Below are 18,884 nucleotides of genomic sequence, written 5' to 3'. Positions count from 1 at the left end.
GGTGGCCTAGTGGTTAGGATTTGGTGCTTTCACTGCCATGACCTGGGTTCAGTCCCTGAGATGAACTGAGATCCCACAAGTGAGCTCCCGTAAGCCACGCAGTGCAGTCAAAATTAGAACAAGCAAAACTGTAGCTTCTTCAGAGAACTTTAAAAAATAATAATAAAAATAAATAAAATGGGAGTAATGATAGTACTTGCTTCATGGGTATACTATGAGGATTAAGTGGGACAACACATGCAGAACCTAACTATATGACGAGATGATTAGGTCTTCTCATTATTTCTACTACGAAGACAACCATGTGAGAAAGTGACCCCACTATACCACTTGACATCCAAATAACACGAGCCACAATTTTTTCAGTTACTTACATGTGATCTCAGCGATGGCTCAGACACGTCATACACGTTGACCTTTTTCTTTCTTTCTTTCTTTTTCGGTCGCGCCACCCTGCTTGCAGGATCTTAGTTCCCCGACCAGGATTGACTCCCCGATCCCTGCAGTGGAAGCCCGGCGTCTTAACCATTGGACCGCCAGGAAATTCCCCACATTGACCTTTTTCGATCTCCCAAGTTTAACATGTTATTTAATTTCCAGAACCCATCCCCTTAACCCCTAAAAAAGGAGGAGGGGGAAAAAAAAATCTATAGACCCAGCATTTTATATATGCTGTTCCCTGGTCTGAAGGTATCCTTTCCTTCAGATTTTAAGAAAATCATGATTATTTTAGTCTGGTGTGTTTGGATTACAGCAAGATAAAGGATCCATTAGAGTCAGGATGGTTCTGTAGCTATAGTTCCTGGACAGGAACCCATTAATTGACTGGTACTCGGCAATGTTAATACCACAAACTGCTTGCTGCTGACTCTGCTCTTGGATGGCGACTATCCAATACTGCCCGATACTTGATGATTATGAAAAAAAAGTCTGTTTTTTTTTATTTAACAAGATAACAGCAATCTCGTATATAAATGCACACACATACACACACAGAATCAGAGGTTACTTCCCTCAGGAAGCCTTCCTTGACTGCACCCTGCCCCCAGCTGGGTTGGTTGCCTACTCTCTCCATTCTCTGTGTCCCTGATCATATCACTTTGCAATAGATTCCAATGACCTATTAACTTGACTGACTCCCTGATAAGACTGTAAACTTCTAAGGGGTGGAGCCCATGTAGGAGACTGCAGTATAAATCATTATTTATTATTTATAAATAATTCTAGAGCATGTGAAAAACCAAGGAAATAAGAGTACATCCAGGGACTTCCCTGGTGTTAAGAATCCGCCTGCCAATGCACGGGACATGGGTTCGAGTCCTGGTCTGGGAAGAACCCACATGTTGCAGAACAACTAAGCCTGTGCACCACAACTACTGAGCCTGAGCGACTAGAGCCTGTGCTCTGCAACAAGAGAAGCCACCACAATGAGAAGCCTGCACACTGCAACAAAGAGTAGCCCTGCTCACTGCAACTAGAGAAAACCCATGCACAGCAAGAAGACCCAATGCAGCCATAAATAAACAAATAAACAAACAAACAAATAAATAAATAAAATGAATACATCCAGAGTGTGTCTGCACACACTTGCATGGTGGCATTTCAGAGAATGAGGAGAGAATGGGGAAAGTTTTGAATGGCGTGGATGGTGGTCCCTGGAGATGAATTAAAGCAATAGGTGAACTAGAATATGGGGATCTTAAGTGTTCAGACCTGGCGATCTGGACAGTAGAGAACGATTTTCCCCACTTTTTTTTAAATTGTAGGAAAATGTATTACATAAAATTTGCCATTAAGTATACAGTTCAGTGGCAGTAATTACATTTACAATGCAGTGCAACCATCACCACTATTTCCAAAACTTTTCATCATAGAAACTCTGCAACCATTGAGCAGAAACTCTCCTTCTTCTCTTCACCCAGCCCCTGGAAACCTGGAATTTATGTTCTGCTTCTATGCCTATTCTGGACATCTCATATAAGTGGAATCATATAGTATTTGTCGTTTTTTGCCTGGCTTATTTCATTTAGCATAACGTTTTCAAGGTCCATCCACGTGGCAGCAGGAGGACTGTTACGCGGAGCAGTGGACTACAGACAGCAGTATCTTGTAAAGATGGTGTTTGGAGGTGCGTATTAGTGAGGTGTGGACTTGTCTGTTATTGTGGAGAGGTTTAATATTTTCTAGCAGCTAGAAACCTAAACATTCACAGTGTGCCAACCAAATTTTGATCAATATATAAAACTTATATCTGTTAGGACTGAGGGCACACATGGTTGATGAAACTTGTCAGACAGTGGCACCTGTTACAGTGACACGGCCAAATGTGGGATAAAACTGCCGGGAGAAAGTGGAGGAGAAGTGAAGGTCAAGTTGGAAGGCAGGTGAAGTGTGTGGTGACTGTGAATGTTTTTAAAGACGAGCATCCTTTTGTGGCAGTACTGCTCATGTGGCAATGATTGCTGGCTTGTTTACTATCTCGTAGAGCCTTTAATGCCTTCTAGTGGCTGTCAGAAACACTCGAACTGTAGAGTGTGCGATGTATGCAAAAGATTTGAGAACCAACACACTTAGGGTCCTAACACGCTCACATTTAATTTGTGAACAGTCAACTCTACGTGCCAGAGAGAGACAGAGATAGGAGAATGGAAGAGACAGAAAAAGAAAGGAAAAAATAAGTTGTGCAGGTGATTCTGACTGCCATTTCATTCAATGAGCTTATGCCCCAGAGTGGATATAAGCTGGGAAACATGCATCTGTTTTCTCAGCTTCCAAAGTGTGATCTTTTTGAGCAGAAATGTGCATCTAGGGTTTAAAAATAAGTACCATGTGGTCGTGAAAGAGAAGCTACTTCCGCTGGGGCTCAAGTGAAGAAGACGTGTTAATGTATTCCAAAATCAGCCAGGTTGCATTGGCTGAAAGATGATGTACATCTCTAACACATCTTCTGGCATCATTTTGACCAGACATAATTCTCACCTTATGGGCTGACTTTAGAAGCTAAATCCCTCCTCTGATTCTACAATCATCTTTGTGATAGGATACGGTGGAAAATCTATAGCATCCTGCAAGCTTTCTTAAATACAGTCGGCAGTGCTATTGAGATTCTGGGGTTGCAAGTAGCAGAAAGTACCTAGAGCTAGCTCAAGCTTGCAAAAAGATAAGGCATTAGCTGAGCGTATTTGATAAAAATCTGCATTTGTATCTGTAGGTTTGAAGAAACAAAGATCACAATGGATGACTTTCAAGAAGATAGTAGACTTTGCTCTTAATGTGTCTCAAGCAGTGATGTTCATCTTATTAAAAATGCAGCTGTATTCAGGAGGTCTGGGAGGGAGCCTGAGAGTACGTATCATGTAACAAGCTCCCAGGCGTTATTGATGCTGCAGCTCCTCTGACAAACATGTGAGCGGAAAAGTTCAAATGCTGCAATTTTGACAGCATTCATTCTCTGAGGCTTTCACCTTCCAATTCCAAATTCCTCAGAGGGGATGTGATTGCTCTAGCCTGGGTCAGGCACCCTCTACCCCCCGCTGCATCCATCAACTATACCTAAGGGGTCAGGTCAGGAAATGGCAAAGTCACCCCCACCACTAGCATGCAATGAGTGCTTGCTCTAGGCCTGTCGCTGTCTATGCATTTTATAAATTTTATCTCCTTTAATCGAGAGGTCAGCCCTTTGAAGTGAGGGGAAAAAATGAAGGCTTAGAGAAACCAAGTGACTTTCTCAAGGTCACACAGCTAGTAGGCATCAGAGCCAGGCTTTGAACACACACTGCCTGGCTCTAGAGCGCCTGTGTTCTATCGACTTTAAGATTTGGCCATGGGGGCTGGAGTGCCTTGTGAATGTGGGGAGTAGTTCCAAGAGAAAGAAGAATCACTGTCACCTGGGCAGTTAACGCTCAGAAGATTCACTAGAGGGACTTCCCTGGTGGTCCAGTGGTTAAGACTCCGCGCTCCCAATGCAGGCGGCCCGGGGTTTGATCCCAGTCAGGGAACTAGATCCCGCATGCCGCAACTAAGACCTGGCGTTGCCAAATACATAAATAAATATATATTTAAAAAAAAATAAGATTCACTACATAGGCACTACATTAGTGTTTGTGAATCACTATAAAGAGACCAGTTAGGTTACCGAAGTCCTACAGTTTCTTCAGTAAATGATAAATCCAAGTTCAGAAAAAGAACAGAGGTGTTATATCAGAGACCAAAGTACATATACAGCTGACCCTTGAACAAACATGGGTTTGAACTGCGTGCGTCCACTTACATATGGATTCTTTTTCAATAGTAAATACTACAATACTACATGATCCATGGTTAGTTGAATTTTTGGATGCAAAACCATAGATACAGAGGAACTGCAGAAATGGAGGAACCACATATATAGAGGAAGACCGACTATAAGTTACATGAAGATTTTCAGCTGTGCGAAGCTTGGCGCCCCTCCCCGCCACGTTGTTCAAGGGTCAAATGTAGAACGAATAGCAGATAAAAGCCCAGTCAGAAGGAATGGTTTACTAAGTGTCCATGGACAGATGAATGGATAAAGAAGATGTGGCACACATATACAATGGACTATTAGCCCTAAAAAGGAATGAAATTGAGTTATTTGTAGCGAGGTGAACGGACCTAGAGTCTGTCATACAGTGAAGTCAGAAAAAGAAAAACAAATACCGTATGCTAACACATATATATGGAATCTAAAAAAAAATGGTTCTAGGCTTCCCTGGTGGTGCAGTGGTTCAGAGTCCACCTGCCGATGCGGGGGACACGAGTTCGTGCCCCGGTCTGGGAAGATCCCACATGCCGCGGCGCGGCTGGGCCCGTGAGCCATGGCCGCTGAGCCTGCGCGTCCGGAGCCTGTGCTCCGCAACGGGAGAGGCCACAACAGTGAGAGGCCCGCGTACCGACCCCGCCCCCCCCAAAAAAGTGGTTCTGAAGAACCTAGGCGCAGGAGAGGAATAAAGACGCAGACGTAGAGAATGGACTTGAGGACACGGGGAGGGGGAAGGGTAAGCTGGGACGAAGTGAGAGAGTGGCATGGACATATATACACTACCAAACGTAAAATAGATAGCTAGTGGGAAGCAGCCGCATAGCACAGGGAGATCAGCTCGGTGCTTTGTGACCACCTAGAGGGGTGGGATAGGGAGGGTGGGACACAAGAGGGAGGGGACATGGTGATATATGTATACATATAGCTGATTGACTTTGTTATACAGCAGAAACTAACACACCATTGAAAGCAATTATACTCTAATAAAGATGTTAAAAAAAAAAAGGGATGGTTTAGTTGTCGGCTCTGTTACTTAGTGTGAGCCATGGACAAGAAACACAGGCATGCCCTGGAAAAACGTTAGAAATGCAGGTTCCCAAATCTCAAGCCCGACCTCCTGAATCAGAGCCTGCATGTTAGCAAGGTTCCCAGTGATGCGTAGGGTTTGGGTTCGTCAGTACTACCTGGAATTCCACAAGCAGCTCGGGACCATCGTAGGACTCTCTCTCGGCACACTTGCTTGCAGAAACTACCGTGACAAGTCTATCCCAGGGCCAGGGAGCTGACAAAAGGGCTCCCTCTCTGCAGGCAGGCAGGCAGACTGAGAAAGGGGGAAGAGGATTGCGTGAAGCGGAAGGAGCGGTGGAGAGGCCAGGTGCAGCTCATTGGTCCTCACGCCCCACGCTGCTTGTTAGTATCACCTGAGGACCCTTTAAAAATCAGTGATTGGGTTCACGCTCAGATATAATGATTTAGTTGGTCCATTGTAGGACTGGAGCATCACTACATCTTTGTTTAAAGTTTCCTGGGTGGATGTACCATACAGGGGTCTAGCTGAAGTCGCTGTACAGAAACCCAAGGAGTGGGGAGTGAGTGTACCTTCTCAACAATCACTTTACTTTCAGGTGTGAAATGAGGAGACATTAGCAGAACAGCATAGCCCTTGAATGTGCTTAAGCTGAGGAGCTGGTACAGATGCAGATTCTGACTCAGTAGATCCAGGCTGAACAATGTTCTGTTTTCTCACATGTCAATATCCTGATCTGATTACGGTATCTTCGATGTCATGATTCAGAGTAACTTTGAATCAGAATTAACCACGCCCCCAATCCTTCCCTCAAGCATCTCTGCTGAGTAGAGAGTTATTAATCAGGTAGAACCTGTTAACCTACAATTTTATGTTATTTGAACCTCAAAGATACATCTTTCGGATTCGGGTGATTTTTCTTCTTCATTTGGTATGCGTTATGCATTGAATTGAGCCTCCTAAAAAAACGTATGTTGGAGTCCAAACCCCCAATAAGTACCTCAGAATGCAACCTTCCTTGGAAATCGGGTCTTTACAGATGTAGTCAAGGTGAGGTGGGACCTAAAAAAGGGAAATTTGGACGCTGGGACATGCACACAGGGAGAATGTCACGTGAAGATGGAGGCAAGATCAGGGTGACGCTTCTATTGGTACAAGCAAAGGTATGCCCAAGATTGCCAGCAAACCTCCAGAAGCCAGTTGAGATACATGAAAGAGACTGTCCCTCACGTACCTCAGAGGAAAGCAGTCCTGCCCACACATGATCTCAGACTCCACAATTGGGAGCCAATACATTTCTGGTAAGTTCCATAGTTTGTGGTTCTTTGTTTATGGCAGCCCTGGCAAACTAATATAGTATGTAAATACTACACAATTCCACAACTACTTGCTGGACAAGGAATTGGTTTTACAGTCTAAATGGAACACATATTTAAATAAAATATGCCCCTCGATTTCTAAGAGCTCATAGACTAGTAGGGGAGGGGGGTAAGCATAAGTATCCCTGGGAGCGTACACGCACGTACAAACCAGTAACCTGGAAATTGGTGGGTTGTGTGAAGTGTTAGGTATTGCTCTGGGAAGGATCCATTTACCTGGGAGAGATCTAGAAAATTTTCACTGGGTAGGTAGGTTGTGAATTAGAAATTGAAATGGTTGTTCAAGTCATGCAATTTCCTAAAAATCCATTGGCATATTTTAACAATTCACTCTTACATAATTAAAAACCTAATTCCTCAAATACTACTTAAAGTTCAGGTTGGCCTTGAAATATTTTCCCCTTCTCCTTCTGCATGCAGCAACATTATAAGAAGAAATAATTTCTGACAATATATTCAGTTTACTGAGCTCCAAGGAGCTGAAATTTGCTAACGTTTTGGCTCCAGGTGGGCATGATTACCACTGTTTTTAAAGAACAAATTTCTTACGTTCTCAGTCATTTTCATTGCACTGTGAATGGAAGCAAATCACTGGGGTTCAGCCTATTGTCCTGCCAAAGGAATAATTTATGTCGCCCAGAACTGGAGATCTCAAAATAACAAATAACATTTGTACGACACGCAACACAGAACATCTAAAGCGTTTTCTTTATTTTATTTCAACTCAGGCTTGTAATTTCTTATCCCAGAGCATCTCATTAAAGGCTAAAAAAGGGCTTTGGTAGAGCCAGATGAAGCTCAAACCGTCCCTTTGCCTTTAAGCCTAAGAGTTTTAGTCAATTTCCTCTATTTTTTTATTTTGTTTTTGGCCCTCATTACTCTATTACAGACATTTACTCTTCCTGGTCTGTGCTCAGGTACAGACATGGCAGGCTTAATCCAGCAGCTCTATTGCATTTTGAAATTCTGTATTAAAATGTCTGGTTGCCTTGGTGATGGGGCAGGGAGGAGGGTTGTCAGATAAAATAAAGGACGTGTATGAGACATACACATACTAAAATTTGTTTTTCTCAACTTCTAATTTCACTGGGCATCCTTTACTTTTATTCGGTAAATCTGGCGATTCTACACACAGTACCCTGGGGTAGAAAAATGTTAGCCTGCATCCCTTTGTGAAAGGGAACAGAGAAAGAGCAAGGCGTGAGCTTTACAATCGTTCCAATCTGGGGTAGATTTCTGGCCCTATATCAATACTTGGTTATGTGGCCCTGGGCAGTGTATCTGAGCAGTTCCTCTGGGTTTCCTTTCTCTCTTCTGTAAAATGGATATATTTAACACTTGCCTTCTCTGGTTTTTAGGATGACGTATGAGCACATAGCTAAGCTATGTTAGAGCCTGAGGCAAAAGGAATCATCAGTAATACTGATTATTATACTTATTTAAAATTTCGATATTTTGTTCCTCATGGATTTTTTTTTTTTGCCTACGTTTTGATTATTTTTAAAAGACTTCATTAAAATGTTATTTATCTTGTCAACTGGGTTTTCTGGTGCCCCCTTACATTTTGCACCTGAGCAAGTACCTCACTCACTTCACTCTAATCCCATGGCACTCACTGAATGTTAAATATTATTGATATTTACTATTTTAATTTTATTAATAAAGTTTATAGTAATATTAAATATTATTAATAACAACTCTCTTGTATTCCACTTCTTTGCAGTGTCCCATTAGAAACAATAATGACAACAAACATTGATAAGGGCTAACTGTGCCCAGGCACCGTGCTAGCCTCCCTATGTTCATGGTTTTACTGAATCCTTAAAATTCTGTGAGATTGGTGCAATTATTATTTCTATTTTATAGAAAAATGATATTTTAAAAAACGTACACAGCTTCCCCAAGAAGACATAGCTAATAAATCAAATTGTTGGGCATTTGAAATTGAGTGTTTTTTTTTGAAGAGCCTCTGAAACTTGTTTGTACTTCCATGTTTGAATTCAGCATCCCGAGGCGGCGGATCAAAAACCTCCTGCCTGCAATAACCTAAGCAGAGCTTTAGGTGTCCTCATTGACCCATTTTGTAAGCACTTGTTTTCTAGGCCAGAGAAAACTGAGGAAAGGTTTTCTCAGGGGTGCCCTTCCAGAAGAGCTTCAACACATCCTGTGCATGTTTACAGACCAAACTGGGCTAACCTGGAAGGTCTCTGATCTGAAGAAAGGCTCTGGATTGAGCAGGGCCAACCTCTGCCAGCCCGGGAAGGGTGTAAGACCTATCTCCCTAGCATACCATCTCCAAAAGCTTCCTAAGCGTCTCTTATAGTCCCACCTGCCCTTGGACAGAGGCCTGGCAAGTAAGGTTGCCAGGTGCAGGTGTCCTGTATCTATGGGACAATGGTTTTGTTTGGTGTCTCTCACTGATTTTTTCCCAGGATGCCCCGAATGTCCTGTATCCAGCTTTTTTTTTGTTTTTTTCCCCAATAAATTACAAAAATTTAACATTAGAGCTATTTTACAAATTTAACTGGGCATCCTGCACTTTCATTTGCTAAATCTGGCCACCCTACTGTCTGGCTTGTTTGCATTCTCATGCATATGAAAAGGGCCAAGCCCAGGTGAAGCAGCCAGGGCACCCAATTTCAGAAGGCGATCAGTCTCAGTCTCTTGTAAGCGCACGCTGCCCGAGTCCTGGCCTTGCAGGAGAGCTCTGGTTGAAAGGTCAGGAAAACACCTTAATCCGTTTGATTTCTCGGGTTAATATTGGTGCAGCCTCCCTCCATGGTGGACTCCAGAGGGGCACGAATTGATCACTTACAAAACTTCTCTTGAATGCATTTGTTAATTGCTATCCAGGTCTGGGTACTTTCTTGGTATGTGACTTGGTCAAACTACTCAACTTCCTCGAGCTTTTGTTTGGGATTAATAATCGCAAACTTGCTGTGAGGATTAAATAAGAAAAAGAAACATTCCAAAAGCCCACGACAGTACCTGAGACATATGATGAGTTGTTTCAATAATGTTGTCATTGCAGGGGCTAAACTAAAGCAGTGCAAATCCTCAGAACCCCAACTTTCTAGATGTCCTTTAATGCTCAACGTCACTTACCACCTTCTTAGGGAATAATTTATATTGTGAAGGAGCTGCTGGGGATCACATGCTGTGCCCAGCTGTTTAAGTGCATTATTTTGTTCAGCATACAAAATACCCTGGTGTGATGTGTCCTAAAGAGGAAACTGAGGCCCAGGGAGGTTAGGAAACTTAGCCTAGTTCATACAACCAGAGAGCCGTGGGGCTGGGATTGACTCCAAGCCTGGCGGCCTGTCTCCAGATCTGCCTGATTTTAAAGCCCACACATTTAACCACTGCTTTATGAAGATGGTGATGTCTGCCCAGACACACACTAGCAACTCCCAGAAAGGCTCCTTCCGTGGTAATTGAAGGGCTGCTGGGAATGTCCTTCTCAGTTTGGGGCTGCCAGTCTCCCTGATGAGATCTTTCTCACTCTGGCTTCCCAATCTTTGATCTCCTTATGCAACCATTTTCTCCTGAAATTGAGGAGAGGACAGCATAAAGAATGGTTTTCCAGGAAAAGTTCTGTGTTTGTGTTGGGAGAGAACAACGGTCGGGAGGCTACAAAGCTAGTCTAATTCATAGGACTTTCCAGGGCATCCCTCAAATGCTTTTGCTCTTTTCTGCCACCTTTTTGCAAAGGTAATTCCTGCCCAGTTTGCTATTAACTAGACCTTCATTAGGAATATCTTCACGCCACACCCTGATCAGAAGTCTCTGAATTGCACATCTTGAAAACTCACGAACTGCAGACTGTCCTGGACTGTTCTTTGCCCTGTTTATTTTAACCATGCCAATCTGATTTCCATCCCTCCCATTGGCCTTTCCTCTTTCTCCTCCCCAGGCTGACTCCTGTTTGCTCCTTCTCTTACCTTTTCATTTCCTTTGGTTTCCATTGAAGGGAGGTGCTTGGTGAGCAATTGCTGTTTATAATATCCTGGTAATGGATAGCATGAGATTTGGAGTCAGACAGACATAGGTTTGAATTTTAGCTTTACAGCTTACTTACTGCATGGTCATGCCACCAAGGCCACAGTAACCGTCCTGAGCCTCTTTATATCCTTTTTTTCTTTTTTTTGTGGAGGAGGGGGCAATGCCGCGCGGCTTGCGGGATTCTTAGTTCCCTGACCAGGGGTTGAACCCACGCCCTTGGCAGTGAAAGTGCGGAGTCCTAACCACTGGACTACCAGGGAACTCCTTTATATCCTTTTCTGGGATAAGACCACCTCTGTCACACAGTTGAAGGATTAAATGAAGTATAATGTATGTTTAGCACTTAGCCCATTGTTGCAACTATAACGAGAGCTCAAAAATGACAGCTTTCTTTATTACTTATATTTCCTTAATTCTGGAATAATCTGTCCTCCTATTGTTTCAGTTTCTAAAACTGGCTAAGCTTCTCTTGGCTTTTAGGGCCACGGCAAATGCCATAATGCCATTCTCTAAGCCCTAGGAGAGCTGCTTTTCCTTCTTGCTTAACTGGATCTTTTCTTACCAATCCCTGAGTCAGCCTTCGGCATCACTGCCAGAAAGGTCCCACTGTGTCCCACAAACCTAAGGTATTATCCACGTCCCCTTTCTTCTCACCACTCTTGGCCCCCATAGGACTAATGATCATTTTAAGTTACTCCAATTGCTCACTTCTGTTTCTCCCTCATTGCACTGTAAGCTTCAGGAAGACATTGTATTTTCACTGCCTAGAGCAGCGACTGACACACAGTTGGTGTCTTAATAGTTGTTGGATATGTGGTTTTTCAAGTTACATAAATCTCTCCCCCACCCTCAGAAAACAATTATCTCCTTCACTTCCCCCTTCCTCCCTCCAAAATTGAGACATCTCTGCTTTAAATACCAGAAAGCAGCCCACACAAGCATCAAGCCCATAGGGGTTGTCATAACACCTTTTCCTAGATACGTCACCCGGGGCCTCTCAGTGGGGTATTTTGGGCAGGTTGGATAAAACAACTGTTTGTGGTGTTGGATCATCCCATGCCTTTGCAGTACGTTTAATGTCCCTGGTTTCTAAATGCCAGCAGTACTTCCAAATCATCAGGAAATTCCAAAACACAGCAACACATTTCCAAATGCCTCAGTTGGAAATCACAAAACTTCTAAGCCTTGGGCACTTCATGAATATTATAAGTATTCAAGAAAAGATCATTATCGGAAACTCATAAGTTAGGTCGACTCCCAACCCCTCCCAGGTCCCAGGATACGGTCCTTGTCAAGGCTGCTGCTATCCGAAAGCAAAAGGAAATGGCGAGAATGTGTTTGTACGTGTGTTAGTTAAGAACAGCACTCAGGTAAGTATCACCATCACAGAGCTCATGCATATTTCCTATTTTCTTTTGCAGGGAAGACAGACTCGCTCAATGAATCACACAAGGTAGAAGAGGATGGAAGTGTACTAATGACATTCTGGAAGCGGTCTCAGGTTCTAACAGAGTATTATTCTAAAGAGTAATACTCTTTAGAGATTACTCTAAAGAGAAATACTCTTTAGAGATTACTCTAAAGAGAAATACTCTTTAGAGATTACTCTAAAGAGTAATCTCAGATTTACTCTTTCCAAAGAGAATCAAAGCGCTTAGGCCACAAGCACAGACATCTCATAGAGCTGAATCCTGACAGGAGTCCTCAGGGCATGGGTGGAATAGCATATAAACTTCATGTCATCATATTGCCCCGAGCAATCAGAAATGGGGAAGGGTCAATAGATATTTTCAGTACTCCTGATCAATATTTAGTTCATTATCATTATCTGTGATGGTAACAAGTCTGTTCGCTGGCATGGGACATTTCATTGACTAGAAAACAATTTAAGAAATGTACTTGGTCTACTGATGAGCTCATAGAGCAATAAATAATGGAACCTCGTGGGCAACCATGTAAGACTACGTGGTACCCTAAATAAGGGTTATCTTGACCTGTGTTTGGACTGAAGCCTGCTTCTCTGCCTTTCTGCCACAGGTAAATGAAAGAAAACCGGGCCTATTATCTTTAATAAGTTATGAACAAGGGAATCTGAGCTTAGCATATATCCACTCAATTTTCATTAACGTATTTTTTAAAAATCCTGTTTGCTCCCCTTACTGTGGAGACACTGTTCATGGAACAACAAGGTGGTAGCAGTTTATGAGTTGCAGTGTGACAAGTCAGGATCTATTTCCTGCTTTTCTCTCAATAGCTATAGGACTTGGCAAATTACTTGAGTTTTCTAATTCTCAGATTCTGTAAAATGGAGATATAATAGCACTATGTACCTCACTGGGCTGTTGTGAGGATGACATGAGCAAACATATTTTTGCAGAGGGACATACCTTTCTTTTTCCTGCTCCATGTGGCACAAGGAAGAGGAGGCAGAGGAGTAGAAAAGACCTATGGAAATCCAGAGGAGGGCATAGGAATGGAGTTAGAAACATGGGGGATGAAGGGCCCGATAAACTTTGTGCCGAAAGGTGAGTTAAGTTTTGCATCATCTTCCGGACTCCATATATGTGTTAAAAGACTTTTCTCTCTGGAAATGGACTGCATTTTGTGAGATCATAGAGCACTATGATGACTTGCCTTATTTTTTAAAATTCATTAATTTTATTTTATTTATTCTTGGCTGCATTGGGTCTTCATTGCTGCGTGCCGGCTTTCTCCACCTGCGTGGAGCAGAGGCTACCCTTTGTTGCGGTGTGCGGGCTCCTCATTGCGGTGGCTTCTCTTGTTGTGGAGAGCGGGCTCTAGGTGCGCGGGCTTCCGTAGTTGTGGCGTGCGGGCTCAGTAGTTGTGGCTCGTGGGTTCTAGAGCACAGGCTCAGCAGTTGTGGCACATGGGCTTAGTTGCTCCTCGGCATGTAGGATCTTCCCGGACCAGGGCTCGAACCGGTGTCCCCCACATTGGTAGGCGGATTCTTAACCACTGCACCACCAGGGAAGCCTGACTTGCCTTATTAGTAAGTGTGGAGGTAGGACTTCCTTTGATAGAACTCCAGATCAGTGTTACTCAAGGGGTAATCTAGAAACTCTGTTACTAGAACTTGGGACAAGCTAAGAACAGAAATTTTAAGTCAGTGTTTAAAAACTTGGATTGAAACGTGACAGAGTAGTTTTACGTCTGATGAATCTAATAATAAATACGAATGTATACTTTTGTATCTCTTATTTCATCTCTCTAGTAATAGATATTCTCTAAATTTTTTTCCCTTAGTAATTCACTTTATTTCACTTTACAGAATATAGGCCCACAATGACTGAAATTTTTAAAAACAGGATTTTCTCCACTGACAGTTTAGAAAAAACATCAAAACTTTTCTACACTACCAAAGAAGGTCGTTATTCTAATTCTGAAAGCTCTTAAAGACTGGTGTTTGAAGCTTTGTTCCTAAGAACAGTCTTTAATAGTTCAAAACAATTCTGGAATCTTTAGTGCTTAACATTAAGCTTTTATGAATACAAGGAAGAATCTTGAATAATTTTCTCAAATATAGAAAAAAAATTAAACATCCAGGAAGGTGAGGCAATTTTTTCAATCCACCTTGTAAAACATACATCTTTATGAGGTAGATCAATATACACTGCATGGTCATGCCATGACAAAGGGTGAGGCCCAAGAGGTTTTGGTGAGAAAATAAGTTGTAAAACTGTACTTGTAATATGATGCTGTTTTTTAAAAAATTACTATAGGCATAGGAAAAAATCTGACCTGTTATACAATAAATTAACAATTTATCTGGTAATGGTAGGCTTATAGGGCACAACTATGTTTTTATGTTGTATATTTTCTTCATGTTTGAAATTAAAATGAGTATATGATATTTTGTAATACAAAATTAAAATGAGTATATGATATTTTGTAATAAAAACATCAATTTGACATGTTAAAAAATTTATCTCTGTCACTTTATAGTCATTAATAAGCATTATCAATAATGTGGTTGAGAAATGTTTTCCAAAAAAGGTGAGGGGAAAATCATTTAGCAGCCCCACTGTGCTCCCATTTCTATACCTTCTTTTTCCATTTGGGAGCCAAGTTTTGTCTGTTTTTTCAAGGTACACCTGCAATTCTGAGCATACCATTTCTTGAACAGGAAAAGGTTATTTCCACGTAAGGTACTTGCACAGAAATACTAATCTCCCTATATTTCACTTCCCACTCACCTCTCCCCGCTGTCTGGGATTAAAAGATGTCAGATGAAATATATCCTTGAATTTAAAAGACCTGTTTGCCAGTCTGAAAAACTAGAATGAATGACTTGTTAGAAATAAACAACATTAGTAAGATTAGGAAGCCTACATTGGTTATCCTCCATGAGGTAATAAACTACCGTATTTCACCAATTCTAAGACAATTTTATTCTAAGACACGGCGTTACGTTATGTCTCACTAAGAAAAAAAACCCGAAAACACTGCCAATTCAACTATAACACGTCAGCAATCAAAAGACGCATCCTGATTTCAGGGATGTAAGTATGAAAAAGTGGGCATCTTGGAATCAATAAAATATGGCAATACCATAACTAAAAATCTACAATCTTGTCCAACCTGATTACTTGAAGTAGAGTACCTTCAGCTGGTTTGTATGAACCCTGGACATAAATGGAAGGAAGGATACATAAACATTTTCAGTAGCACACCTTTCATTTATTGACCTATGTAAAAAAAATAATAGGTCTAAAAAAGTCAGAACAGTAAAAGAATATGCAAAAGGATATATCTGTTTCTAGAAGGCTATACAAATATGCAAAAAGGAATAAGTTATTTTTTTGCATGTCTTTTTGTTTTCCAAATTATTTTCCCCCAAACTTCATTTTCAATGATACAAATGACTAAGGACCAGTTTAACAAATCAACTTTATGTATATATTACATGCTTTGGAATATAGATAGAAAATGTTCCCCAAAAGTTGTTCAGAAACTTCTCTATTCACAATATGAACAAGAAAACTGTATAAAAGAGGGGGAAGGAGCACCTTTTATGGAATTCTGAAGCAGAGTAAAGATGAAAAAAGAAGATCCATTTAGAATATGGAAATATTTGTTAAAAAAACACCAACAAACCAACCCAAAACATCCAACGATATACCATAGCGAATTATTTCTTCCAAGGAAAGTATGAGGTAGTTTTAGCCTCATAGTTAAATTTACGGCAGCTTGGAAGGTTTTCGTTTTTGTTTTTAATGACTAATTTTGCTTTTGTCACTTGGTGACTTAGAACTACCTGGGGAATCCAGACAATATGCTTACTCTTCAAATGTTCACAATTTTAAGGCACGCAATTCATCTAAAATGATGTGGTGTTCGTGGTTTTTTTTCTTTATATTGTGTTGGGTTCTTGCTGTATCACCTTAAAATACTTTTTCAAACTCTTGGTTATAAAAACTTTCCATATCAAGTCTGCCATTGCAATGACAGCTGCGTTGGAGAGTTACCAGCCTGAACAATAGCTCATCATGCCATTGGAGTAGAAAGAAAAAAGGAACTCAATGATAGTGTACCTTAGAAAATTCTCCAAGCAGAGTTTGTCAGTTACGTGGTGGGCTGCTTCATTTTTCCCCAATCTGCTACCATGAAGTTATATTACAGGATGCTACAGCCATAAGTCTTTCCAGAACCCATTTTATGGTGCTTATGAAAACCATCACTCTTGATAATAGCCTAAAAACACTTACACTCATTCAGGAATTCATGAAATATCCAGCTTCTCTTCAAGTAATTTTCTAATACTGTCTAAATTGTTCATGTCCGGGTAGACATAGTATGTAATTCTTCACCAGCTCACGAATTCAAACTTTCCGATGGTGAGCAGTGACGAGCTTCTGGCTTCCCTTCTCTCATCATTCTGAATTGTGCTCTGAAATTTCCCCTGTCCTTCTTTCCGGTTGGAGACTCTGAACGCACTTTTCACAGTTTTGAGGTCTGCCTTCAACAACTTTTGTTCTCTTAAAAAGTGCTTGCTCTTGGTAAAGGCTGAGTCCTCCTTGGCAATGGTTCACATGTGGTCTTGACCTTGCTGTTAGGTTAGCACCTAGACTTGGAAAGGTGGGTTGTTGTTCAGGGGTTTTGTGTGGCTTAGTGTGTGATTCACTTCCGGGGTCACGGGAGTCCTCTCTTCCACCTTGGATGCCTTTAGGTTTCTATAGCCAACAGCCTTCTGGGAAGACGAACACATTTTGCAAGGCACACTAGTGTGAGAATGCAGTGCTCGGTCAAGAGGCTCAACTGCAGTTCAGACTAATGTTCCAGGCTTTGAGTCTTCGTGCCAAAAGAGCCTCTGCTCACTATTCTCCAGGCTGTCTTCCAGCAGGTTTCCCTCTGTATTGTCCAGTTGACCGGTCTCTGTGTATGGTCTATGAAAGGAAACCAGAAAAGTTACAACTTGTTGTCATTTTTGTTCCCAGGGTACAAAGATTACTACACTCAAAGAAGTTAGTAGAAAACACCGTTAAGAAAAGTATCCAAAACTTGGAAATAAAGGCAAGGGATGGCTGTGTGTTTTTTCAAGGTCATACTGGAACATGGTCTAACAGGCCCATGCAAGGAGTATTTACTTCTCCTGAGAGATAGACTTTTGTCTAAGTTACATTTACCATGGATGAGGACCCAGACTGTGTTAAGTTACATGTTAACTTGGGGGTTTTTGTTTGGAAGAAATACAAACAACTTCTGTCTAGTAGAAAGATTACGGTCATAGTTTTATTGCCCTGTAGGATATTAACTGGTTTTGTATTGAATTGAGTAGTCTCATCTCAGTACTCTCCCTTTCAGTGTGTGGGATTCAGTCTCTTGAATTATCTGGGAACCAGCTTTAGCATTCTGTTAGTTCTCTCATGAATGAGTTAACTAAATCTTCGACATATGCTCATTTTAGGTCTGTGTGAGAGTTGTATTTTTGACTTTTGAAGTGTTTTTGACAGCTAGACGTTAAGCAGTCTTCAACTTAAGGGAAATATACTAGATGTTTTTCTCTGAAACAAAGGAATATACTTAAAGGGAGGCGAGGGTACCTTGGGACATATTTTACATCCTTAGGGTGTATGGGTCAGGTGTAAATTGGAAACAGCATCACATAAAACAATCACAGGCCCATTTGGAAAGTACATCCAAAAGAAGGCATCGTGTTATACAGACCACTCCAATAAGCAAAACCTCATTCCTGTAATAGTAGGTTAGAATAGGTTAGATAGTTAGTAGCTTTCTTTTTATTTTAAACTCCAATGTCTTTTAGTACAGGTGAATAAAAAGTCCTCCGGAAAAGAGCTTTGGAAGTAAACACTACGCAAAACCAGATATTTAGTGTTTTTTTTTCTAATATAAAAACAAAAGCAGATTTCTGTAACTTCACACATCAGTCAGAACAAGCAAAGCTGCTGCTAGGCAAGAAGCAACACACCGATCCGAGGGACTGTACTTACTACAGCTGGCTACACTCAAAAGAGAATTGAAAACTGATCTCATTTCTGGAGACACAACCATTCTCCGAGACAGAAGCCCTTGGTTCTGCCTAGTAATAGGGAGTGTTCAATAAGGAAGAGGATAGGAAACGGAAAACAGGAAGTAAAAGAAAAAAAGTTATTTGAAAACACAGTTTGCAGCAGCAGAGCCAGGAATTTGACTATATTACATACGAGGTAGCAGAAGAGACTTCAACATTTCTAATTTTAGAAAGTTTATGCTGCTGACAGTTATACTACATCATACAAGGAAAAAAATTTTATTGGTATAAATTTGTAGCTTTCTATAATATTAAGACCTGGACGCTCCGAGGTAAGAATCTCTAAATAACATGCACTTCAATTTTAAAAACATACTGATCTACGGCTAAGCATTTCAAATCTTCAATTTAAGGGCGGATCTAAAGTTTTTTATCTTTATCTTGAAACCCAATTTTTCTCTTAGTTTAATAATTACATTTTCATAAAAAATAACACGCAGTTTTAGAACAAATTTCTAAAGCTTTATGGAATATTGTTATACTTGCCTTATTAATAGGTCAAGTTAAATTGATCAGACTGTACACGATAAAAATAAAATCCTAAACGGACAAATGGGTAGAAATAAGCATTCCCATAATTCTCTGGGATAGGAGGGTACGTTGGCAAATCTTTCTAGTAAGCAGGAGCTTAAAAAATATGCTTTTCAA

The 18,884-nt window shown here is 41.1% G+C and overlaps 1 protein-coding gene across 6 annotated transcripts in view; it reads right to left on the bottom strand.

Moving 5' to 3' along the window:
• Positions 1 to 14,693: 14,693 nt before the first annotated feature.
• FRMD4B (FERM domain containing 4B) overlaps positions 14,694 to 18,884 on the bottom strand; it is a 336,491-nt gene continuing 332,300 nt past the window's right edge. For 4 of the 6 annotated variants that reach the window (XM_030867699.3, XM_060308019.2, XM_030867694.3 and 1 more), the window contains one exon: positions 14,695 to 17,091. In XM_030867699.3, the coding sequence (XP_030723559.1) occupies positions 16,971 to 17,091 (121 nt within the window). In that variant the 3' untranslated portion in view covers positions 14,695 to 16,970. Of the gene's footprint in view, positions 17,092 to 18,884 lie in introns of all 6 variants that reach the window. The other 2 variants (XM_060308018.2, XM_060308021.2) reach the window with 1 other exon arrangement.

Source organism: Globicephala melas, chromosome 11 (genome assembly GCF_963455315.2).
Source record: "Globicephala melas chromosome 11, mGloMel1.2, whole genome shotgun sequence".
Taxonomy (NCBI): domain Eukaryota; kingdom Metazoa; phylum Chordata; class Mammalia; order Artiodactyla; family Delphinidae; genus Globicephala; species Globicephala melas.
This window is presented reverse-complemented; position numbering and strand designations above follow the sequence as displayed.